The sequence below is a fragment of the Phoxinus phoxinus genome, assembly GCF_949152265.1.
Source record: "Phoxinus phoxinus genome assembly, chromosome: 6".
Lineage (NCBI taxonomy): Eukaryota > Metazoa > Chordata > Actinopteri > Cypriniformes > Leuciscidae > Phoxinus > Phoxinus phoxinus.
In genome coordinates, this window is record NC_136881.1 from 29950219 (window position 1) to 29976582 (window position 26364).

Here is a 26364-nt window from a genome sequence, read left to right on the forward strand (position 1 = left end):
GAGGCGGCGAGCAGTCAAGCAGCTTGACCCGGAGGAGAAGCGCCGCATCGGCCATTTTGGGCTCAAAGGGGGCTTTTCTGTCACCACGTGAGGGCTGGGTTAGTAAGTCTGACACGGGCACTAAATCGAGCCGAGCGAGGACTCAGAGAACAAGGGGGTAAAAAACGGGGAAGACGCTGCCTCACACACCCGCACTCATTTCACATGTGCTGATATAGAGAGTGTAAAGGATGCCGACAGTCACTCTGCCTCCCAAAGAAAACGCTCTGTTCAAGAGGATCCTGGTGAGTGCTAATGCTCCAGTACAAAAACATCCATCCGACAAATAAAGCCTGTGGGCAACCATCATGAATGTGATTCTGCGCTAAAGCTAGTTTTTAGTTCGTGCGAAACTGAACTATCAAAAGAGTCTCTTTCTGTCAAATGGAGGTTAGCTTTTTAGCCTGTTAGCTGCTAGCTGTCAGTGTGCTAATGTAGCTTAACATACAGACACAATGCTGATGGAAAGAGGCTGTCATTGGTTGAATAAAAGCGTACGGGGAGTTTAGTCTTCATTTATTTGATCATAAATGGCAATATAACTACGTTTATTCAGTCAAGTGCTCTGCTGTGAGGCTAATGTCAGTGGCTGAAGTCAGTTTCGTGGCCTGTTCATCCAGCAAACCACTTTTAAAGATACTCAGGGTATTTCTCTGAAATGACATCTTTGGTGGAGTTTTGATTTTGCGAGCTTTGCAGAGTTGTTTGAGAAGATGGGATGAGCTCAACATGTTTGGAGTGTTTCCGTTGTTTGGACATTGAAGGAAAACCTGAGAGTTAAGTGATGCTCAACTTCAGAGCTACAAACACTTACAACTCCGATTCACTGTCATAGCGTACATTATTTTTGCTCCACTAATATGCAATGGATTAAACTTAGTTTTTAGCAGTCAGGCCTCTTGACAAATGAATGCGTTTCTGTTAGCTGCATTTTGGCTGTTTTATCCATGTTTCATAACACTCATTTGAACGGCTTTACATGGTTTTCGTTTATTGCAGACCTTTACATTTATTAGAGTTGGATGTGGGGATGGTAGACAGCTTGAGAAGCATGATAGGCTTACATGCATGCATAACCTTAATTGAAACTCAGTGCTGCCATGCTGTCATTCCACCCCCACAAAACGAACAATTGTATTTTGCATAGCATGCATATAACTTTTTTCATTAGTATTCACTTGTATCCAAACCTATTGACTTTCAACTGCTATTTTGGTAAAACTGATAAGCAATGATTTTTTTTTTTTACTTTATTCAATCATGCAATAGTGAAGATTCTAGTTTTGTTGTGTTTTTTTTTTTTTTAGTTTTTTTCTAAAGAGTTTATTCTACTCTAGATAATAATATGCAGTCTGCAGTAGTAGTAGGCTAGTTCTTTATGTGAACTTTTTATCTTGTAAAATACTATATACTTAGGCTCAGTACAGTACTTAGGATCACATTGTCATCATGAATCCACTGACTGATTTAGCCAAACTTGGTAGTTGAAGGTTATGGATTTTATTTGATGAACGGTGCCTGTATGATTAGATATCACACTATTCAATTTAAAGATAAGTACTGCATAACACTTCTGAAATTGAATTTATATTTTATAATAATTACTAAAATATTTACTAAAATAATTAGAAATAAACAATTTCCAGAACTGGGACTACTAGTTAGATATTTTTTAACTTTAATGCATTATTTAATGAATCTTAAAGTGTTATAGGACAATCAGTTATTTTCCCCCATGACTGTATTCTTCGACCTCATGCGTGTAACTAGGTTTTACCCTGGCAGCTGCTCTTTGAAATGTTGTATTTGTTTGGTTTGGAGTCTGAGAAACTCTTACCATGTTGGCAGACAGTGAATCTAGATTTGTGATGAATCCTGAGGACAGACCCCAGCTGGTACTTCTACCACCTTTGCTCATGGTTGGGCGCTCTGTTCTCCTGCCTTATTGTTTTGAGCCAATTGTTCAAATCACATTGATGGTCAATGTAAAAAGATTATTTTTACAGACAAGTAATGGGGATATGCTAAGCTGAAGCAACATTACCTTGACCCCTCGGTTAGGGCTGTCTGAGGGACTCAAGATCATCATCTGAACGTGGAGCCACAGATTTGCTTTCTACTGCCAGAGAATTAAAGGGACAGTCAGATTATATTGTGTGTTCAATTCACTTACATTTATACATTTTGGACCTTAGTTCTATTTAGGGCTAATTATCAGTATCGACAGTTGTAGAAACCAGTCCGTTTATTGTGGCTTTAACTAGGCCTACCAGGGCTCGACATTAAGGCTTGTCTGCTTGTCCGGGACAAGTGGATTTTTTTGTAGGACAATTAAGTGGAAGTGAAAATTAGTTGTCCCACTGGACAAGTTAAATTTCAAACAAAATAAAATGCCATGTTACTTCACATTATGTGCCACTCATTACGTCTATTTTACAGATTTAATTTGACCAATTTGAAACAAACACATTTTTTTCCCCACAACCCGTCGAACCAGCGTCCAACTCAGAATGCTTTGATTGGCCAATCAGGAGTCGGTCCAAGTTGAAACATTTTTACCTGCCTCAAAGTGCCAGGAAAAGCTCCAAAAACAAGTCATCTTACAGTTACACCAACAGCACCATACAAATTAAAACGGGAACGAAAATTTGTCACCAAATGGAAATGAATTCGACTGGGTTATTTATGAAGACGGAGTAATGGTCTGTCGGGGGCAACCCAACCCGGCTGACAAGTAAGTGACGTTAGCTAGCTAGTGTCGGCAGCCGTGTCAGCATCTTTTTCATTGGTTAAATGTACATAGTTAAATATTAGCTAATGTTCAGATGTAAAGTAGCTACACGTTTTAAAGTATTCCTTGGTAAATCAGCCTCTGCCGGGTAGAAAGTGGCATTTATCAAAAATAAGTGCTAAAATTATAAATCTTTACCCGGACAAGTGACTTTTGTGTATGGACAAGTGAAACCTAAATTTACTTGTCCGAAGGACAAGTGCCTCAAAAAGTTAATGTCAAGCCCTGGCCTACTCTTTATTGGCAGAACATGAATTTTTTACACTTTTCCAGTAATTTTTCCTTAACATAATAAATATTATAATTGAAAAAAAAAAAAATCTTAGTTTCTGCATGTCCTAACGGGTGATATTGATTAAAGTCATGAAACAGGTGTGTGTCGCCTGACTTTGACGTGTGTGTTGTTCAGCACAGTTTGCAGTGCTGGCTGCTGCAATATTAATAGTATTACCGGTACATGTTTCGTCTCTTAGAAATGCACATTTGACAGTAGCTTGAGTTGGGATGCAGATGTAAGTTTTTTTCATTCAAAAAAGCAGTAACCTCTTTAAAAATTGTAACAACCTCAGTTTTATACGTTAAAATTTTTATATTCTAAAATATGGGAGTAGAGAGAGTGGCTAGCCGCACACTGATCCAATTGTGACAGAAAGCGTCTACGAAAACATTATTTTATTAATAAAGTGCAAAGTGCAGGTGAATTTAAAAACAGACAAGGCGAGTAAAAAGTTTATTTTATTCTAAAATATGAAATCTTTAAATATTTGAGTTTAAATTTTTTTTTTTTACCATGGTCTTCCATGTAGCATATATTTAGATCATGATAACCACAGTTAAAACCACGCATATAGCACAACATTACCATGGTAAAATGTAACTATGATTTCTATGGTATTTGTATGAAAAACAGTTGCCTAAATACTAGGGCTGTAACGCGATACAGCAAACCCACGATTCGGTTCGTATCCCGATTTCTGACCCACGATTCGATACAAACCGCGATTCTTGCGAGGAGGGAGGATTTTAAAAGCCAAATAAATAAATAAATAGCTAAAGCTATAACTCTGTTTTCTTGTAACAAAATACTTTTGAAAAACAAACAGAACTATACTCCATTGTGGAGATGATTCGAGCATGTTAAAAATTCTTCTGAGGTAACCGAGGCTTACTGTCTGTGCTGTAAACCACAAATAATATATTGCCTATTCCGCATGACCCGCATCTCAAGCGCAGGAATAACGCTTGCCACAAAGTGAACGCGCCTATATAGAGAAATGCACACTTCCTACGAATTAGCCTAAGCAGCCATTTCTTTATGTTTTGAATTAACGTTAAATCAAGTAAACGTATTTCAAGCTTTCTAAGTTTCGATTCGTTTATGAGGTGAGCTCCAGTTCACGCGCGCGCCTGTGCCACACACACACACACACACACATACAAGCAAACACCGCGCGCTTTGCTCTGGTGTTTGCTTGTGTGTGCTCGCGTGTGTGCGTGTGGGGGAGAGGTGCGATTTTTGAATAATAATAATCAAATGATACCCAGCGATCTTCGAATATTATTTTTGCTTGAAATTCCCATACCTAATATGTAAAAGACCCCGTCACAGCCCTAGGATCTATTCTGGATGAGAAAGATAGCCTAAGTCTGGGAAGGGGTGTGTCGATCGCGATCTGCCTTCTCATACCGCGACACAGGTTCGTGGATCTGAGTGTCGTGATTTCGGTTTAATATCGTAAATCGTTACAGCCCTACTAAATACATTTGGTATAAATACACAAAATAAATACTATAGCTTAATTGAAAAAAAAATGCTCCTTTATAAAAAAATATATTATCATTTACACGTCTCAACTCCATCTCTCCATATGCTGTGAGTTTGGGTTGCTTATAACTTTCATCTGGGAATTCAACGTGTCTAATTTAATCAGATTTGTAATGTAATCGTTTATAAACATACACCAACATAGGATCTGAGTTTGCGTGTTTTGATGTCCTCTTGTTCAAGAAATCACAGTGGCTGTAGCATTTCTATCATAAAGAAGCGGCCAAAAATTAAAGAATAAGTGGACATTTGTTAGGCCAATATTAAACAAGGATTTTATCATGCTGTAAAATGTAACAACAATCACCAGGCCGTTGGCGCCCTCTGTTGGCATTTGTTATTAACTTATACATAAGTTGATTGTGTGTATTTACTTTATGTATTTTAAGTGTTGTTAAATAAAACCATATTTGCTTTTGATATTTTATTTGAATCAGTTATTATTTCCTCATTGTTATCTAATAAGACCTTTTAAAGGGGTGGTTGAATATGATTTCACTTTTCTAACTTTAGTTAGTGTGTAATGCTGCTGTTTGAGCATAAACAACATCTGCAAAGTTACAACGCTCAAAGTTCAAAGCAAAGGAAGATATTTGCTTTTAAAGAAAAGGACTACAACAAACGGCTGGTAGGGACTACACAACATTCCTCCCGGGTTAGTGATATCAGCAACCCTAAAATGTACATAACCGGTGCGATTTTGCAAACCCTCAAAAAGTGACAACTTTAACATGCTATATAAAAATATCTGTGGGGTATTTTGTGCTAAAACTTCACACGCACACTCTGGGGACATCAGAGATTTATCAATCTATTTAGTCTATCTATTAACACATTGTTTTGCTTTTTGTGACTTTGTCAAACAAAATATTTAATATTGTAAAAATATAAAACATTTCCAAGTTATGTTTTGTCATTAAAGATTTTCTTAAAGTTTTAAAATATTGTTTCGTCTCGTTCTCGTAAACCCAATATTGTGTATCGTCTCGTGAGCTAAGTGTATCGTCACGCCCCAACCAATATTGCTTTTTTTTTATAACCAATACCAATTATAATTTGTATGTTTATACGTTTGATAACTGATATGCAGAACCAATGTTTATTTCATGTTTTACTTATAATATGAATATAAAATTGAATAAAAACAATAATAAAAGTAAAACACAGCAGTTTAAAAAAAAATATTAATATTAACAATATGCAAAATAAATTGACAGTCTAATGTTTTCAAATGGAGAACATGAATGACAAGTATATTAACTTTTATGTTTTGTTTATAGGTGTTGACATCTAAAGAGTAAAGACAAACTATTTCACTGGAATAAAAGTTGTGGGGTGCCGCGGTCGGCAGGTGATCTAATCGGTGTGCTGATAACTCTATCGCAGCAAGCCTAATATATATATCAATATATATATATATCTCATTTGAGCATGAATGGCTGTTACATTTGAGTAAAGTTTATTAAGTAAAGCAAAGCAAATTCCTGTATCAGATTTCAAAACCGATATTCAATTAGGAAAAACTCTTATTCTGAAAGATTAATCATTCTGTGCATATTTTTCTAAAGGAAAAAGTTAGTTTTTCATCCAAATATAACAACTTGCTTTGCTTCTGAAATCTCCTATTTGGCTTATTGCTGTTTTTTTTTTTTTTTTATAAATCAATCTCTGATGTGTTATTCATCATGATTTGCAACTTTATAATATTCCATGTAATACCAGCTTTAAATACAAACTTTAGAAACTAAATCGTTTGCAGTTTCATTGGAAAATGGAGTAGGTGGTGTACTTTTGAATTTATTGTTCTATTGTACTTAGCCACTAACACAAAGTTAGCAACTCGAGTCCATATCGTGTTGTTAAAATCTACTGGGACTGCCCTTTTAATAGTTTTCAAGCCTCTATTTTTAATTTAGAAAGGCTGTTGTATGTAGGATGCTCTGAATTGATTTGAAACCATGCCAGTAGTCAGTAGTGCTGTATTGAATGTCGAAGAGCTGATTCCAGATTTGCTGACAGAATGAGGTGATGTTAGTGATCTCACCACCTATTAGCTGAGCAGAGGCCTGTGTAATAGAGGAAACAGAAGCTGCTCCAAATAGAACTACTCAAAGTAAATTACCATCATTTACAGTGTTTGCAGGGGACAGCGTGAGCATGTGCGTTTATCAAGCGCACCCTCACACAAGGTTAGCCAGCTATGGGTTGTCTTTAGAAAGCACTAACCATAAGAGAAGATACAGATGGTACTGCCAAAAGCTCTGCGCTTGCAGTTTATTCAGGAAAAACCCAGAGTTAAAGTAAAAATGCAATGAATCCATTTAATATATTAGCTAAATTGTGGTAAATGGTTTATAATCTAGACCGACAAAACATTAATAATAATTCCGAGATGAGATGGACTCGGTAATAGCGATGATGTATGTGTTTTGTTTATTTTGCTGAACACCGATGTATGTGCAATGCGTATTTCAGCAAATATTCCACCATCTTCCTTTCGCTTTACTCTTTAGTCTATTAAACAACACAAAACTTTTAAAACTAGTTTAAAATGAATCTTATATCCGTGCAAAGTTGATAGACTTGCCTGTCATTTATTGATGTTCTCTCTATTTGAAAAAAACTACTGTACATGTATTTTGCCTATTGTTAATATTACTGCTGTTGTTATAAATAAAAAGATGCAACTGGGAGTACTAAGCTGCACTAAAGTAGCAATGCTGTTTAGAATGTTGTTGTTTTTTAGAATTATTTTTACATGTTTGTTTACCTGATCAAAGCTTTTATTTATTTTTATTTTTATTTATTCATTTATTTGACATGGACATTGCAATTAAACATAGTACAAAACAAGTCTGTGACTGATGCTATGCAAGAGGAGTTTATAGCTACTGCTAATTTTCAACTCCAGTCCATGGTTGACACTAAAAGAGACACTTAAGCAACAGGGCTCTTTCAGACCCCTTTATTTATTGATGTAGAAGTATTTTTGGTATGTATGGAAAGAGGAAGTGAAATTACAGTATAGGGAAAAAAAGTGTTAAAACAGTTTTGTTCAGTTCTGTGCTGTTATAACTATCAAAAACATAAAGAATATATCATTTCTGTATACCGGTTATCGGGCACATAAACATGCAAATAGGCCTAATCTGTAGGCTATCAGTTATAAAGTCAATATCGGTCAATCTAATAATAAAGATCATGAAAATCATCTGCGGGGAAAAACTGTGTTGTTCTTTATATTTTTTTGTATTAATCGTTTTTTTCCCCCTCTGTCATCAGCGATGTTATGAGCACAAGCAGTACAGAAATGGACTGAAATTCTGCAAACAGATTCTCTCCAATCCCAAGTTCTCAGAACATGGAGGTAAGAACCATACTTGGATTAAATACAGTTTAATGTGAATAACATGGACCCAAATCTAATTGAAATGAGCACATTCTGAACAATATATACTCCAACATGTCCATATGTATTGACAAAACAGTATATTTAGTGACTGGGCAGAATGACCAATTGGGTCATATTGCTCATTATTACTGCATAAAACATACTTGTCTATATAGATTTAGACTGCAGCTAAGACATTTGTTTACCAAACCCATGTAAGTTTACTGGGGCTTAATTAGTGAAAAGTTAAAGGTTATGATCTGTGCAGAGACGCTGGCGATGAAAGGCCTGACCCTGAACTGCCTGGGAAAGAAAGAAGAAGCCTACGAACTTGTCCGCAGAGGTCTCCGAAATGACCTGAAGAGCCACGTCTGTATCCTTGGAGCTAGTGTTTGAAAGATTTCAATGTGACATTTATGTGTTAACCTCCAGCATGCAGAGTGGAGTATGGTAATGGTCTATGTGTTGGAGCAGATGGAATGAGTTTGTTTCCTCATGTTCACAGCAGCAGAATTAACACTCCAGTATTTGTCTCAATTTGAAGCCTGTCGTTGTCGGTGGAGGGGGGAGATGGAGCACAGCCAAAATTCCTGCCCTGTGTCTGACAATGATGTGCAGTTAGTAACACCACGAACTGTTTGGAGAGCCTTACACATAGTGTGGCGTTTCCTCGTTGCTGGTCAAATGCTTCACATTCTGGAGGTTCATGTAGAAAGAAAATACATTTTGGAATATAATAATTACTGTATTTTATTGGTTGTTTCTACATGATACAGCTACCTCAAGTTTACCAAAATTATACCAAAAATGCTTCAATTTATTAGCTTCAATTTATTCAATTTAAAAATGCTTCAAAATGTTTGACAATGGATAGACAAAAGACACTGTCAGCTTAATACTACCAAGTACCGGTAGTTTTTTAAAATTATTATTAGTGTGGAATGGCCTTGTTGAGAACATTGTAAACTTGTTGTCCATATAACTTTTTTGCCTACTATCTCTACCTTCTTACCTCCCACAAAATAAATTAAAACATATAGACATCTTAATATTGTAGGAAAATGGTCTCTTGCAAGGGGTTCATTATATATGCGGATAATTTTTGTTGTCCCCAGTATAGCTGCCTCATTGAGTCCGGGGGCAAATATTTTGCCTTGGGCTTTGTGAATTTTAGTGATCATTCTGGGCACAGCACTGACTGTCATCAGCTCTCTAGTCTTGTTTCTCTTAGCAAACTGGTTGCTTTCCTTAATGTGACATTTTCAGGCTGGCACGTGTACGGTCTGCTCCAGAGGTCTGACAAGAAGTACGATGAGGCTATTAAGTGCTACAGAAACGCTCTGAAATGGGACAAAGACAACTTGCAGATCCTTCGAGATCTCTCCCTGCTGCAGATCCAGATGAGAGACCTGGAGGGTTACAGGGTGAGGATGTGTGTTCAATTACAGTACTGTTCAAAAGTTTGGGCTCATTATGGGGCTGTTTACACCTGGCCACTTAATGCGTTTTCTCAGACCGGATAGCTATCTGATTTATCAAAACGATTCCATTTACACCTCCTCACATAAATGTGTTTTTGCAAAACTGATATTAATCCGATCTTCAATTCGCACGCTATATTTTAATGGAGTTCACATCACCGAAAGCAACAACTATAAGCGGCATTTTATTGATAATCAGCTAAAATTTCAAAATCTATAAATCGCTATAAGAGAGAGCGGCAACAGCCCTGGTAAGATCATTTTGTTTCTTTTAATGTAGATAATTGTGTTAAGTGTCTGCGACTTACTTTCACTTTGATTTGCGATAGTTTGCACGTTGGCTTGATGAATAGATGCTCAGCTGCTCGTCTGCGGTGATGCGTGCTGCAGTAGCGTCGTCGTATGTGACTATAACATGACATATAGCCTATAACACGCTCTCACGCATTTATTTTTTAGCGTTTTTGGGAGGAGTAAAATTTACATATGTGGTTTCAACAACCAGATGCATTTTGTCCAGTTTTGTCTGGAATGAAGTGACTTCCTCATGAAGTGGTTTACGCGATCGGATTCAAATCCGTCTCGAATGCGTTTCGGAGGGCATTTACACCTGGTCGTTTCACGATCGGATAGCTATCTGATCACAGAAAACGCATGAAGTGGCCAGGTGTAAACAGCCCCTATGATTTAAAAAAAGAAATGAACTTTGAAATGTCTTTTATTCAGCAAGGAAACTCTTTGAAGTGAATCCAGTACTAAATCAAGGAGTTTATTGTTATTATGAAAATGGCTATGACATTATTTATTATTTAAAGGGCACCTATTATGGAATTTTGAAATTTACCTTTCATGTAGTGTGTAACATAGATCTAAGTGAACAAAAACATCCTGCAAAGTTTGAAATATGAAAGTGCACCGTATATAAAGTTATTGTCTTTCAAAAGTGAGAGTCGACTCTGAGTCATTTTTATGAATCGTTAGAAGACCGAAGCTTTTTCTCTGACTAGATGACGTCAACTTGTCAAGTTATTTGAATACGATACGCCCACTTATTGCACTCCAAGGCCAGGGAAACTTGAAAACATCAGGGCGACGAGACGCTGTGTTCTGAAGTGCGACTCCCAAAAGCCAACTTTTTTCATCTGCCCAAGGAGGAGCATTTGAAGACTAAGTGGCTACAATTCACTATACCACAGAAGTATAGTCCGAGCCTTGTGCTTTGTTCGCGTCATTTTGAAGACGATTGCTTTTTAAATGCAATCAAACTTGGATTCGCGAGCTGGCTGATATTGAAGGAAGGTTCATTTCTAAGTGTATTTGCATCAGTTTCCTCCTCCGTATCACAACCTGTAAGTGTTATTAATAATTTTTGCTTTTATATTTTATGTAGCATGCTTAATAATTATTTTGTTTGTTGAGTAAGCACCGTTTAGCTTCTAGGTCTTCAATGGCAATTGTATTGAGATATGTGAAGTGTTTGTCGTTGTTTTCGGAGTTGTCTAAAGAATAGAATAATACCTCGTAGTAACGTAACTGCATTTTTTTTTTTTGTAAAAACGTTATGTTTATGCATCGGGCTAATGCAAACAAAGACTGATTGTGCTTTTACAATATGAACTCTGGGCTATGCTCGCTAACATAACATTAAATTCTTTATCTTATTTTTCGTTTTTTACTACAAACTATAAAGCAGTGGACTATAATCATTATTATAATATAATTTAATTGATAAAAGCATCATTGCACTCCGTGTTAAAAATAAGTATTATCTCTGTAAACACTGCTGGATCATCTGACCAATCAACGCAGATTAGCGTCGCGCAAAGGAGGGGTTTGAAAAACGAGTCGTTGAACGAATCATTTGGGAGTCGGTGAGCAAATCAGGTAAAAATAAATGCATATTATACGAAAACAAAAGTGTTTTTTGTCATTGCATGCATGTAAAACTGTTGTTGGGGACTCCCACAACAACATTAGGAACATTTTAAATGTCATAATAGGTGCCCTTTAAATAAAGAAATACATTTACTCAGCAAGGATGCATTAAATTGACCAAACGAGCCTGTAAAAGACATTTGCAAATGTACAAGTTTTGTCAAATAAATGCTGTTCTTTTGATCTTTCTATTCATAAAAATTGATGAAGAAATCTTTATTTAGCATCAAATCAGCAGCAGAAGTTTAAGAAGGATCTTGTGACACCGAAGGCTGGAGTAAATCTGCTGAAAATTCAGCTTTGCCATCACTGTCGAGTTACTTTTAAATTGTAATATTTCACAATATATTACTTTTTTTAGTTTTTGCTGTATTTGATCAAATTAATCCTGCCTTGTTGAGCAAAAGAGACTTATTTCAAAAACATTAAAAAATCTTAATGACCCCAAACCTTTGAACAGTAGTGTGTATTTCATTTATTGTGGAATATGCTCTCAAATATTCTCTTAAAGGAAAATATGCTCTTTAATGTAATTAATTAAAAAAAAGCTCCTAATGTTTGCACAATGTTGAGGTGAAACAAAAGATGCATGTGTGTGTGTTGGGCCAAATACAGGGGCCTTGACTCAATGTCCATTTCCTGTCTCTTGAGCCTGTTTCTCTCTACTCTTCTCGTGTGTCTTAGTTTCTTTGTTTTCTGCGGTATGATAAAGTGGTTGTGTAATGTTTCATAGCCTCAGGCTACTCTGATACCTGCTTTTACCACTGAAATGAAAGCCTCAGATTTGGGCTTTGTGCAATATTGCTCCACTGTTGCTTTAAGTAGTTTTAGATGGTACTTTGTTGCATTGTTTTGAAAGCTATAATTTCTCCTTTCCATTCAGCAAGAGCTTAAACCCTTTAAAAGCTTTTTAAAACCTAACACCTTTGTTCTGACTGTTTTGACTCTTATAGGAGACCCGGTATCAGCTGCTGCAGTTGCGGCCAGCCCAGCGAGCGTCATGGATTGGTTACGCCATTGCGTATCACCTCTTAGAGGACTACGAGATGGCCGCCAAAATCATTGAGGAGTTTAGAAAAACACAACAGGTAGATACAGACCTGACGGGCAGATACAGAATTTTTTTTAATCATGTAGGGTTGTCACAATACCAAAATGTTAGTATACAAATGAACATATTAATATATCAATATGCTGCATAATGTATTTGAAAAATTAAAACAATGGTTTGTAGTATGTACAAGTGTTTTTTTATTTTTTATTATGAGCTTGTATCAAGGTAATTAAAACCATAAAAAAACATTGTTGTATATAAAAATAAACATAAATTGAAATAAAATATAATGCAAGTACAACATTAACATAAAAAAACTTAAACTACAGGTGTAAACAAGGCATTTCCCCTTTTTTTGTACATTCTTTAACTTGATATACTAAAAATAAATAAAACTTGATTAAAAATGAATAATAAAATATAATAGTATCTCAATGACACTCGCTTGTATATTATTTATTAATCATTCAATTAGCTTTTATTTTTATATTTTCAGTTTTCAATTTAAATTTGTTTTAAACATTTGTTGTGCTTTTGTAATTTTTATTAGTTTTTTTATTTCGAGATTTTTTTTATTTTTTTTATTTTTTTTTATTTTTTAGTGCTTCAACTTAAGTGTAAAATGAAATTTGGCTTTGGTTAAAAACTGTAATTTAAGTTTTTCATTATTAAAATTCAATTAAGTACAGAGCCAGAAAATAAAACACAAATTTACAAGTTTTTTTTTTTTCATCAGTGTTGTTTGACTAATATTAGGGACAGACTTTTTCTTGTAATATTGTTGTTTGACTAATATCAAGGACAGACTTTTTTTTTTCTTTTGTTTGTTATGAGACAGTGGAACAGATGGACAGATTTATGCAAACATCTGCATTGTACCAAAACATAAACACTCTTCTCAGAGCATCCATGCAAAAATGCATGAATGTTCAAAAACTGGTGCCTGTCAGTGAGACCGACCTTTAAAAAATAAAGTATATAGTACAGTGTCAACATGCGTACCAAAGTACCTGTACTTTTCACATCCCTATTACCTTGGAATAGATTTGAAAGAACGGGGGAGAGGTATTGTAAAAACTTCAACCTGCCACTATAGGTCAACCGGCAACACAATGGCACATGATTATTGTGGCTTCCAAAAACAGGCGCTTACTTCCTCTCATTGGTTTCAAGTAGGGCTGGGCGATATGACCAAAATCTCATATCACGATATAAGTCATCTCATATCCCGATAACAATATATATCACGATATAGGCTAGTACCTTTTCTGTAAATTCAATCAATTAATAATTTATATAATTACTACATGGAAAATACTTTTAGCATATATCAAATAAAAGAAAGTTGATATATATATTGAGTATATATTAAGCATATCCTCAAAAATGTTTTTTATATATATATTTTATATTCTCAAAAAAATTTTTTGATTAAGAATGTAGAAATATAAAATATGAACGAAATATAAAACACTTTTCAAAAACAAATGATTACAGGCCCAACATAAAATATTGCTATATAAAATACCAAATGTAAAAATTCAATGGAAGATGTTTAAAATGTAGCAGAAATCAGGGCTCCGAACCTGTTCAATGAACGAAAACAAACAAACAAAATTTTGACAGGAGCATAACCAGAGACGGAAACAAAATTAAATTTAATCGTTCTGAACAGACACGCTTATTTGAAATGGCCATTAACCGGTTAACAACGTTATTTTATCGTTCTGTTAACTATTTTAATTTGCCAGTCAACCAATCATGAATTCAAATAGTACAGACTGAGCAAATGTGATATTGACGCGCATAGCCTATCCAACGTGAGTGAAATACCCATGCTCAGCTGTCAGTCATCATTGATAAGTCGCAATGGGAATGCGCTGGCGTTAGTTTTCCATACTGTATGTCACCAACTGTCAAAAAATTAGGCCTACATTTCAGTGAAAATGAATAGCAGGTAATATGCAACTTTTTGTTTTTTGAAACCAGCGAAAATTGCAGGATAGTAGAACATGGATCCACACAACGTCACATCACGCACTCTTCTGTGAACGGAGAAAACAGAATAAAGCTAAATATATAAAACGAATATATAGGCCTATAAATGTGAAATATAGGCTAATTGCCTTACATAATTACAGATTAACAAAACGAAAGGAAGCATTTTGCTGAGCTTCGGATCATGCGACAGGGTCCAAAGTTCACAAAAAGGAAACCGAGATGGTAGAAAAGGGAACGTAGCTTGTTTTCTGTATTTTACGGCTTTACAGTTTTGAATCATTTTTTGCTTCTATCCGTATGACCATAAATTACGGAGTAACGGATTCCTGTTCCTGTGATCGCGCCGACGCTTCACGGCACGCGCACACGTTCTTGCATTGACACGTCCTGCTCGGAAACATCCGGTTCTGTCACCCTTCGCCATGTTGTTCACGTTTCTGCCATTCTCATGGCAGCGTGTAAGATTGCAGTCCTCCAAATGATGAAAAAGTTTTGCCGTAACAATGTTTTTTTGTGACACCACGATATGAACGATAGAGCATAATATGAATCGATAGACTTTTTATATCGTCCATCCGATATATATCGTCATATCGCACAGCCCTAGTTTCAAGCCCAGCAGGAAACTACAAGTTGGCAGGCTAAATAAGTAATTCCTAACTGTATTTTATTTTAGAGGGATTAGTTAATGCAACACATCATTTCTCTGTGTATTTTTATGGTGTTTATGCATTTTTATTCTCAGACATCCCCTGACAAAGTGGATTACGAGTACAGTGAACTGCTGCTGTATCAGAATCAGGTCCTGAGGGAGGCGGGACTCTTTAGAGAAGCTCTGGAGCACCTCACCACCTACGAGAAACAGATCTGTGATAAACTGGCCGTGGAGGAAACCAAAGGTACATCAGTGCACCACTTTCTTCCTCATCTTCCACGTTTTTCCTTTGTTTCCTGTTTTCTTCTTCTGTGTTTTATGATATGTTGTCCATTATGCAGTTTTTCCTTTTCACATTTTGCTTGTCTAGCAGATTGACTTCCTGTTTGTGGTGCCCTATGGAAAATACGCTCTCATTTCTTCTGATTGTGTTGTGGATGTGTAGGGGAGCTTCTGTTGAATCTGGAACGGTTCGAGGAGGCAACAGATATTTACAGGCGACTGCAGGAGAGAAATCCAGAAAATTGGTCTTATTACCATGGCCTGGAGAAATCCCTCAAGCCTGGTACACACACGCAAACTGATTCGCCAGCATTGTTTTTATCGTACATCTTATAACAATATGCATGCACATGAGTAACAGTTTAACAGAACACAGCACTTCTGGTGTTTTTCAGTGAATACAGAAGAGAAGCTAAAGATCTATGAGGATGCCTGGGAGAAATACCCCAAAGGTCTCGTACCTCGCAGATTACCGCTCAGCTTCCTGTCTGGTAGGCAGCTCTTCTTCTAGTGTAATACATCAGCTTCTACCGTCATTTTGGATTTGTTGAATAAAATGTCTGTGTATTGTTCAGGGGACAAGTTTCGAGAGTGTTTGGATAGATATTTAAGAATGAACTTCAGTAAAGGCTGTCCTCCAGTCTACACCACACTCAGATCTCTCTATCAGGACAAAGAGAAGGTGAGGAAACGCACTTGCACATACAGAACATTCATACTAGTGTTTACGTCCAGATGGGTTTTTCACATATCATTTTAATTGCAGGTGTCAATAATTGAAGAATTAGTTGTTGGTTTTGAAACGTCATTACGGAGCTGTCGAATGTTCAGCCCAGATGGTATGATTTTTGTTCTTTATTTCTTATGTTTACTTTTTATTTCATTTTATGATTATATTATAGGGATCATATCATGAGAAATCAAATTTAGCTTGATCTTTTAAAAAGTCATTCTGTATTGTAGCTTTCAGAACACAAAAACTTCCTCCCTACTGAAAAATGTTAAAGCAGTTGTTTTTATGTGAATATACACAGCTATGCGAAAAAAGTGGATAAAAAGAGATCACCCAAAAATGTTTTTTTGCTGTTAATTTAGTACAAAAACATATACAGGCAGCCCAATTTTGTGTACGCGTACAACAGCTCATGCGCAAAGTGAATGTTGAGACAGAGGAGTCCACTAGGTGGCAGTACCCAGTCGTGATTGTACGGACAGTAGTCGAAGAAGAGCGATTTAAAAAACAAAACGCAGCATATCATTCTCCATCGTTTTTGTTCTTATTTTAAACTTTGCATGCAATGGCGGATCCACTACTTTTCTTCTATCCTTCCGAGCGAATGTCCTGTAAATGACACAACTCAGTGCTGCCCTTTGTCAACTTGTAGAGTATAGAAAAGCAATTGTACTGTGCATTTCAAACTCGTCCAGCAAGTGGAAATTATGGAGAAATGTATATGGTTCTTTTTATGCTGTGGTGAGCCTTCTGATTGGTATTGGTGGATAAGCATTATCTGATTGGTTCTTTTGCTGGTCACATGTAGATGATGGCAAAGAGGAGCCGCCCACTACGTTACTTTGGGTGCAGTATTTTCTGGCTCAGCACTATGATCAGATCGGCCAGCACACCATGGCTCTCGAATACATCAATGCTGGCATTGAGAGCACGCCTACTCTGATAGAGCTCTTCCTCATTAAAGCCAAGATATACAAGGTAATTTACGAAACGCATCGCACACCATTTCCATTTTGCAGATTCTTTTCATTCAATCTGCAGTATGCTAATTGATGCGAGCATCACAACGGCTTGGGTCTCTCATTGAAAGGTGCAAATAACCAAAGGAAAAATTGAAAAATTAGGTGGGTTCAGTGATTTGATTGTCAGATATCCCAGCTCCATTGTGTCTCTCTTGTATTTCCCTCTCTCAGCATGCTGGGAACATCCGGGAAGCAGCTCGCTGGATGGACGAAGCTCAGGCCCTGGATACAGCAGACAGGTTTATCAACTCCAAATGCGCCAAGTACCTGCTTAAAGCAGGTCTGGTCAAAGAAGCTGAGGAAATGTGCGCCAAATTCACAAGGGTAAGAGGAGTGTGCGCTCGTGCTCATTTGTGTACATAAGCAGGCTTCTCTCTGGTATTTATGTTTGTATCTGTTTTGTGTGTCTTAGGAGGGAGCGTCTGCAGTAGAGAATCTGAATGAGATGCAGTGTATGTGGTTCCAGACTGAATGTGCTCTGGCCTATAAATCTATGAAGAAATGTGGAGAAGCACTCAAAAAATGCCATGAGATTGAAAGGGTTCGTTTTTTTTCTTCTGCTTTATTTATATCATTATTTTTGTATGCTGATTTTACCAACTCATCTGATTTTGTCTCCTCTCTCTGTCACTCATTTGTTCCTTACAGCACTTTGTAGAGATAACCGATGATCAATTTGACTTCCATACATACTGCATGCGGAAGATGACGCTGCGTTCCTACGTGGACCTGCTAAAACTGGAGGATGTGTTACGTATGCACCCATTCTACTTTAAAGCCTCACACACCGCCATCCAAATCTACCTCAACCTGCACGACAACCCGCTAACGGATGACAGCAAAGAGCTACAGGCTGAAACTGGTAATATGACTGAATCAAGACTGTATATCGTTGCTGTCGGGTGGAAACCTTGTATCTCCATATTTTGCCTTTTTTTTCATAAATTAATACTATTGGTCACCCTTTACATATGTCTGTGTGTTTTACAAATATTTACTAGTGGTGGAACGGATCACTAAATTCATGGTTCGGATCATTTACGGTTTTTGAGTCAAAAACTACTAGCCTAACTGATAAAGTTCAAACATTATTAAAAACAAGTGAACAGTCAGTAATAAAATAAGATCAAATACACAAATTACAAGCAGAGATGAATACTAAATAACAGTAAGTAGTATACAATAATTAAGCCTAAATGTAAAATAACACTATTTGTTCACTGTAGAAATTAAATGGTTTCATCTTTGTTAAAGCTGTATTTTGTTGTTTTATTAACATTGACTCAGGCAACAGTAGGAATGTTAGGTGTGTGCTGTCACTTTAAGACCGAATGCACGGACTGAAAAAACTGACAAAAAACTTTTTTTTCTCAACTGTTCACTTATGACCTAACCGAGAGAATACTTGCCGAGACGGGTATTTAGACACAATTTTGTGTTTGTGTCTGGGCAAGGAAACTCGAAAGAGGAATCAATTCAGTGTTCGAGCACTGTCTGAAATGCGCCTCTCTCTCTCTCTCTCTCTCTCTGCATGCATGCACACTTAGGGTTTGTGTGCCTGTGAGCACAGATGATAAAGTTCAAACATTATTAGTGAGTCCTGATTTTCGCCTCTTCTTCTGCTTTTAAAACTGTTTGAATGTGTAAATTGGCAAGACGAAACACGTCCAAATGATAAACTTTCACTCTATGATGGTTAAATTTAGCAGTTAATCCACTAATCGCATGTGTGCCGAACCGTGGGGCCTGGTCCTTACGGATCACGGATCAACTGCGATCCAGTCCACCCCTAATATTTACCAATCACATTCATTAAAAAGAGCTTGAGACTAAACCTTGTAACTTCAATGGATCCTTTAACTCTCTGTAAAACTTCATACCTCACAAGTACATAACCTCATATGTACGGTTAGGAGTGGGCGATATATATATTTTTTTTCTGCAATATCACAATTCTTTTTCATGTTGGTTTTACTATTTTGCACGTGACTGAGCATTACAGCCAAACTAATGTCCCTATTTTAAAAACAAAGCCTTACAAGGTAACAAAAGAAAAGAAAAAAGAATCGCAGACATTTAGGCCAAAGTGGCGGAGATACATATCTTTGTTGTACTTTTTTAATTACAAAGAAAATGACAGATACACATTACATATACACAACATAATATACAAATGAAATAAACAGTTCTTTATTTTTTCAGCTACAGTTGGTGTATTTAACAGTAGCATTCAAGAAAGAAATTAAAAGAACAAATATAAAAATATTTGTAACCTCCTAACCCACACCTGGTCAAGAGAACACATCACCCCCGTTCTCCAGCAGCTCCATTGGCTACCTGTTCATTATCGCATTCAATATAAGCTCCTTCTCCTCACCTATAAGTCCCTCCATAACCTGGCCCCGCCCTACCTCACTGAGCTCCTGGAACAGCACCAACCCACCCGCCACCTCCGTTCAGCTGGCACCAACCGCCTTACTCCGACCGTCCGCACTAACCGCCGGACTTTGGGGGATCGAGCCTTCGCTATCACCGCCCCCACCCTCTGGAACTCACTCCCTACATCCATTAGAAACTCCGACTCACTACCAAACTTCAAATCAGTACTCAAAACCCACCTGTTCAAACTAGCTTTTCCCTAAACCCCTTGTTGTTTTGTTTTATTCCCCATGTGAAGCATCTTTGAGTGTCCAAAAAAGCGCTATACAAGTTTGATGTATTATTATTATTATTAAAAATAAAATGCTACATAGACTTCACTGTATAAATTATACATTGATTCTTATTAAAGCTACTATTAACATTCTCAGTCAAGAACAGTGAGTGATTTTCAGTTTTGTTCTTTTATTAACATTAAAAGAGATAGTTTCCCCCAAAATTAAAATGGTCATTTACTCTCTCAAGTTGTTTTAAACTCGAATAGGTTTCTTTCTTCTGTTGAAAATAACAGTTATTTTGAAGAATGTGGGTAACCAAACAGTTGCTTTACCACAGTGACTTCCATTGTATATTTTTCCTACTATGGAAGTCAATGGGGACCAGCAACTGTTTGGATACCCACATTCTTCAAAATAACTGTTATATTTTGTGTTCAGCACAAGAAATAAAATGCAGTTTTGGAACAATATTATTGTGTTCACACCAAACGCGAATAGAGCGCCTGGCGCGAGTGATTTCAATATTAAGTCAATGTAAAGACGCTGTCTGGAGGTCCTGCGAATGAGGCGTTAAGCGCGGCGCGGTAGACGCAAATTCGCCTCATTTGCGCGTCCAATTCGTTTATAATGTCCTATTGGACAAAACGTGGATGTCAAACACTCGCTGGCTAAAATCCTTGTAACTCCATTTTAGCTTGATTTTGGTAAAATGCTAATAATATAATGACACATGCAAGCGTCTGACCATATATAAACCACAATATTAACAGACAACAGGCAAGTGTTTATTTACAATACTAGTGTTTTTTTCCATTTCCTGAAAAGCGGTTTTGGACATGCAAGGTTTCCTCCCGACTGCAATAATATTTTTCATGCGTTTAAAAAAAAAGGAAGTATGCTTAATGCTGCTTGTTTGTCAAACAGGGAACCTGACTGACAAAGAACTGAAAAAGTTAAGGAATAAGCAACGGAGAGCACAGAAGAAAGCACAGCTGGAGGAGGAAAAAAAGAATGCAGAGAAAGAGAAACAGTTGAAGAACCAGAAGAAGAAAAAAGAGGATGATGACGAAGAGATCGGCGGCCCTAAAGAGGAACTCATACCAGAGAAACTGGCCAGGGTGTGTGTTTGTTTGGTTTGAGAGAAATGTTTGTGAATCTGGGGAATTGTGATGTGAAAAGAAAAACACCAATTCATATCTTTTGTAGGAACCCAAGGGGAAATTTGAAGGAAGTTAAAAGCTGTTATTGTGCTTGGACAGAAAGAGTTCTTTTGTTTTCCCAGGTGGAGAACCCATTAGATGAAGCTGTAAAGTTTCTGACTCCTTTGAAAAACCTGGTGAAGAATAAAATAGACACACACCTTCTGGCCTTTGAAATCTACTTTAGGAAAGGTATGTGATGAAATATTATGACTACTAGATAGGGCTGTGCGATATATCGATAATATCGAAATATCGCAAATTCGCATATCGCGATATGCATATCGTAATGATTTGCGATAAATGAACAAAATAATACAAAGCTATATAGTTTTACGACACAGATCATCTGACATGCGGACGTTAGTTGTGTGTGTGCGTGCGCATAGCGCCCGCGTGCTCACTGCTCTGACGTCTGACCATCAACAAGCCAGCACGCAGTGAGTGACGCGCTCATAGCAAACTAATATGATAAAATGAGCCAGCCTGAGACATCCGCAGCTGCTGCCGACGATTTAGTGCCAAAACGAAGAAGCACCTCAAAGATATGGCAGTTTTTTGGATTTAAAAGAGATGACCACATGCAGACTGAAGTTATATGTAAAACATGTAAATCTCGTGTAGCAACGAAAACGGGAAACACTTCAAATCTGTTCAGTCACCTCAAAGCAAAGCACAACGATTTGTATCAGCAATGCTCGGCAGAAAAATCTTCAAGCTCAGGTGAATCAACCCTCGTTCACCAACCCAAGCAACAATCCATATCATCAAGCTTCGAAAGCATAACACCATATCCTGTAAGTTCCCGCCGTCATAGTGAGATAACCAAGGCCATTACACGCTATCTGGCAAAGGATATGGTTCCGATCGCCACAGTCGGGAAATGTAATGTTAAAATGTAATTTGTGTTAATGCAACATAAAAAAAACTGCTGTTGTTCACTTTCAAAAGTTGTAGTGATTTCTTTCCCCTAAATAATTTGAAATTTTGGTTATATGATTTCTCTTAATACAATTTTAATTGATTTGAGAAAAATAAATATCGTATCGCATATCGAATATCGCATTATTTAGCAAGATATCGCATATCGCATTTTTCTTCAATATCGCACAGCCCTACTACTAGATTATTTAAATGAAGATGAGACTGTGGTTCATAGATTTTAAAGTCGGCACGGAATGAAAATTACCCTTGTCTGTTTTCTAAATGTGCGTTATTGATCTTTGGTGAACAATTTAACCATGCATATTTGTTTATTTTTTTTTTAAATCAAAATATAATTGGTGAAACTTAATTTCTCTCTGGTGACGTATGCCAGACTTAAACGCCACACCTTTCTTACAATCGACTGAAAGCTCGCTTTCAGATTTGCCTCCATCCAATCAACAACTACCATTTTATTTTATTTTTCCAATTATATTTCACTTGGATGTTCATCACAATGTGAAAGAAATTATCTGTCGCTACTACTGTTACATTGTGAATTTAATAGTTTCACTGTTAACGTTCTTTGTCATCAATTTCCTCAGAAAAGTTCCTGTTGATGCTGCAGTCGGTGAAGAGGGCCTATGCAATAGACCCGGACCACCCTTGGCTTCACCAGTGTCTAGTGCGCTTCTTTAAAGGAGGTGAGTGAACCCAGAGTGTGCTTGTTTTCTTTACATTTAATCAATTGGTCACTCCTTTGACTTATTTGTTGCTTCGTGACACCATATTCACCTCCATGTGTTAAGTTTGGTCAGTAACGTGTTCATTTTGATTGGCTAACAGTGTCTGAAAGTAAAGACCTAGCAGAATCGGTCTGCATGGTGCTCAAGCAGGAGATCTCCAGGCTGTTTGGGGACAGTAATGCTAAGAGCTTCAACCAGGCCTTCCTAACCAAGCACTCCAGTTCCATCCCTCACCGAGTAGCAGGTGCACATGCTCAACACTATATTCGCACAGCTTTTTTTTTTCAAGCTACTACCTTTCCATAATGCGTGTTCACCTATTTTCTTCCTTCACAGCTGCCAAAATGATGTTCTATTTAGACCCTTCAACACAGAAGAAAGCAATGGAGCTGGCTATAGCACTTGATGAATCACTGAACAACAGAGGTGTTCAGGTACACAGTAGACTACATGACCTTAAGAGGATTTTACAAGCTGGTTAATGTATAAAAAGTGACAAGAATGGACACATTTGGGTAAATATTGTAAAACTACTTTTTAAAAGGATAGTTTAAGAGGATGAATTTATCCACATTGTCCCTAGTAGAACATGCACAGCTTTTGTATTTCAGAGCGATTTCTTCACAATATTGATTTGACTAGCTTTCTGCTTTCTTTTTTAATTATTAAAGCTTATGTATTCAGCAAAACAAGGCAGTTGTTAGCAAACAGTTGGCTGACATGCGCTACATGACTTTAGCACAGATATTTTCCCTGATTTGCATGTTCATATTAGCTTTGATTCCGTCCAGTCTGAGGATATGAAACTTGTTTGATATTTTGAAATATTGTTTTCATTTGTCATGCATCTCCTAGCAGCATGTTTCCGCATGAATTTTAGTTCGGAACTACTTGAAAGTCTGCTGTGCGATTTAGTTTTACTCCGTAACCATTTACATAGTCAGCAAGTGTATGATGCTTAGTGTTTTTAAAATCTCTTTAGATTTTAAAAGTCGTGTCGAGTATTCCAGCCTTTACTTTGGGCCTCTTTACTCCTGGTCACTTCATGCATTTTCTCTGATCGGATATCTCCTCAATCGTGAACAGACCAGGTGTAAATGCCCTCCGAAACGCTTTCGGATTTAAATCCGATCCCTCAAACCACTTCAGGAGCTGGTTTGAGAGTCATTCCAAACGAAACTGGACTAGTATATGGACTGTATAAATGCATCTGGTTGATGAAACCACATAAATTTTACTCCCAGAATGTTAAAAAATAAACATGTGAGAGCATGTTATAGCCAGATACGACAGCTCTACTGCAACGCGCGTTGCCGCAGATGAGCAGCTGAGTTTCTCTTCAGCAAGCTGACGTGCAAACTGCCGCAAATGAAACTGAAAGTAAGTCGCAGACGCTCAAAACACAATCATCTTCATTAAAAGTAGTGTGACTAAATGATCTTTCCAGTGCTGATGCCGCTTTCTCTCCTATTGCGGTCTTTGATCTTGAAATTAGCTGATGATAAATAAAGTGCAACTTGTATCTGTCGCTTCCGTTGACGTGAACTCCGTTCAATTTGCATATAGCACGGGAATTGAAGATCGGATTTATATCCGTTTTGCGGAGACCCATTTATGTGGCCGAGTGTAAATGGAACCGGTTTAACAAATCAGATAGCTATCCGACCAGTATAAACGCATGAAGTGACCAGGTGTAAACAGACCCTATATTATAGCCATGCTACTTTATTTTCTTGCAGATCTGTACAGATGTTTTGGAAAGCCTGCGTGATGGCAGCCTTGGAGAGGCTAAAGAAACGGCCGAGTTATACCGAGCGGAGTGTCATAAGATCTACCCCTATACGCTGGCCTTCATGCCTCCAGGCTATGAGGAAAACATGAAGATTGCGGTCAATGGAGACGTCTCCACGGAAACTGAGGAGCTGGCCAATGATATGTGAACATCCGAAGAGGGTGAAGGACTGAGGGAGGAGGTGGAGGAATGGGAAGCGGTGCTGCACCGCCACTGTCGAACACCCAAGACGGTTGCCATTGACTATTGCGGTTCTATGAGGAACTTCCTGCGATCTTCTACACCCCCAGAAATTGCAGTTAGGACTGACAGACAATGACTGTGTTTTGGAGTGGAGGAAGAAGAGGGGTGTGGAGGGAGAGATGAGAATAAAATGCCCATTTTACTTTTTTAACCTTGCTGATGACTACTCTCTAACTGAAAACTAGTCAAACATGCATCCCATTTTGAAATACAGTATGTCTGAATGCAAACTTTGTGCAATGGCGAGAGCAAATCCCATAGTCAACAAACCAAGCAAGAGAAACGCACTCAAACCCATCTTTCCCCTGTTTTAAAGAGTAATTTATATGAAAAATAAAAGCTTAAAAAGGATATTGGCTTTTTGTGCAGAAGATCTGGTGTGAAAAGGTGGCTGAATCGTCTGAAGTTGGACATGGTTTTGGGGGAAGGCTGGGTGGACAGGAAGTGATGTCATAATGGGGAAGCAGCATGTGTAGATGTTCCTTATTGCATTTCTTGGAGGTGTCAATGGAAAAGAAAACTGGTAACTGATAATGACAGTAAACTGTTATCAAGAGCCCTTTTTCCCCCTGCTCTCTTTTCCAGCTTACCTCATTTTATCACTCTGTCTGATCCAATTGGGTTACAGTGTTTAAAGAAGAGTTTGTTGTATGATATAGAATTTTTTTTTTTTTGTAATAAAAAAAATCTAAATGTAAGAGCACACATTTGGCACCAGCCCATCTACTGTTCCTTCTCTTTAAATCTCTTCAAAGAATTTAAAATGTTTTGGCCAAAAACATTTGATGTAAACTTTCTCTCTCACACACACACACACACACACACACACACACACACACACACACACACACACACACACACACACACACACACACACACACACACACACACACACACACACACACACACACACACACAAACACTAACACAAAAGACACTAGATGCGTTAAGCTACAGGGATATGAAATAACCGTGGGCTGTTTTTGGTTTCTGTCCAGGCTGGATGTCAGACTTCCCTTTTAACAACAGTTCTTACCCCTTTTATGCATAATTACATTCATGAATAAAAAGGGATAATTATATTGCAAACAGGCAGAATCTTCTTTAATCACCTGCTTTGATGTCTTATGAAAGTGGGGCTTAGAAAACGAGTCCAAGTTTCTCTTTTATTTAAAGGGAAGTTATCAGTAATCATCAGTCATGGACATGTGAGGAGTGCTAACTGGAGCACTCTGAACTTTTAGCTTCCTTTTAACATCCAATTCAGGTTTATTTTTCGCCACTGGAACGTAAATGGATTCGTCCTTGGAGAGCTCCAGCTCGTCGAACGGTCTCCCGGTGCGCTGCCGTCGTACCTGTAAGATCATTGTGATCGGAGATGCCGGAGTCGGTAAGACCTGTCTGACACACCGCTTCTGCACCGGACGGTTTCCCAGTCGAACGGAGGCGACAATCGGGGTGGACTTTCGTGAGAAACTTCTTGAGATGGAAGGCGAGAAAGTCAAAGTAAGAATTAAATTATTTCAATTGTAGCCTATTGTATTTTCAATTAATTTTATAGCACGTTTAGCCTATTTTGGAGCAGATTATAAAA

At 37.5% G+C, this 26364-nt stretch overlaps 2 protein-coding genes across 2 annotated transcripts in view; both read left to right on the forward strand.

Annotated features, from left to right (window-relative positions):
* Positions 1–25686, forward strand: naa15b (N-alpha-acetyltransferase 15, NatA auxiliary subunit b). Its single transcript, XM_079614974.1, has 20 exons — positions 1–284; positions 7938–8022; positions 8315–8419; positions 9313–9470; positions 12416–12550; positions 15263–15416; positions 15618–15737; positions 15850–15945; positions 16030–16136; positions 16221–16293; positions 16996–17165; positions 17381–17533; positions 17622–17750; positions 17858–18071; positions 20791–20984; positions 21149–21257; positions 22595–22693; positions 22836–22979; positions 23072–23169; positions 24475–25686. Exons 1-20 carry the CDS (start codon positions 231–233, stop codon positions 24673–24675), a joined length of 2598 nt encoding a protein of 865 aa, XP_079471100.1. The 5' UTR covers positions 1–230; the 3' UTR covers positions 24676–25686.
* rab33bb (RAB33B, member RAS oncogene family b) overlaps positions 25680–26364 on the forward strand; it is a 2664-nt gene continuing 1979 nt past the window's right edge. The window contains exon 1 of the mRNA XM_079614975.1: positions 25680–26276. Within this exon, the coding sequence (XP_079471101.1) occupies positions 26064–26276 (213 nt within the window). The 5' untranslated portion in view covers positions 25680–26063. The remainder of the gene's footprint in view (positions 26277–26364) is intronic.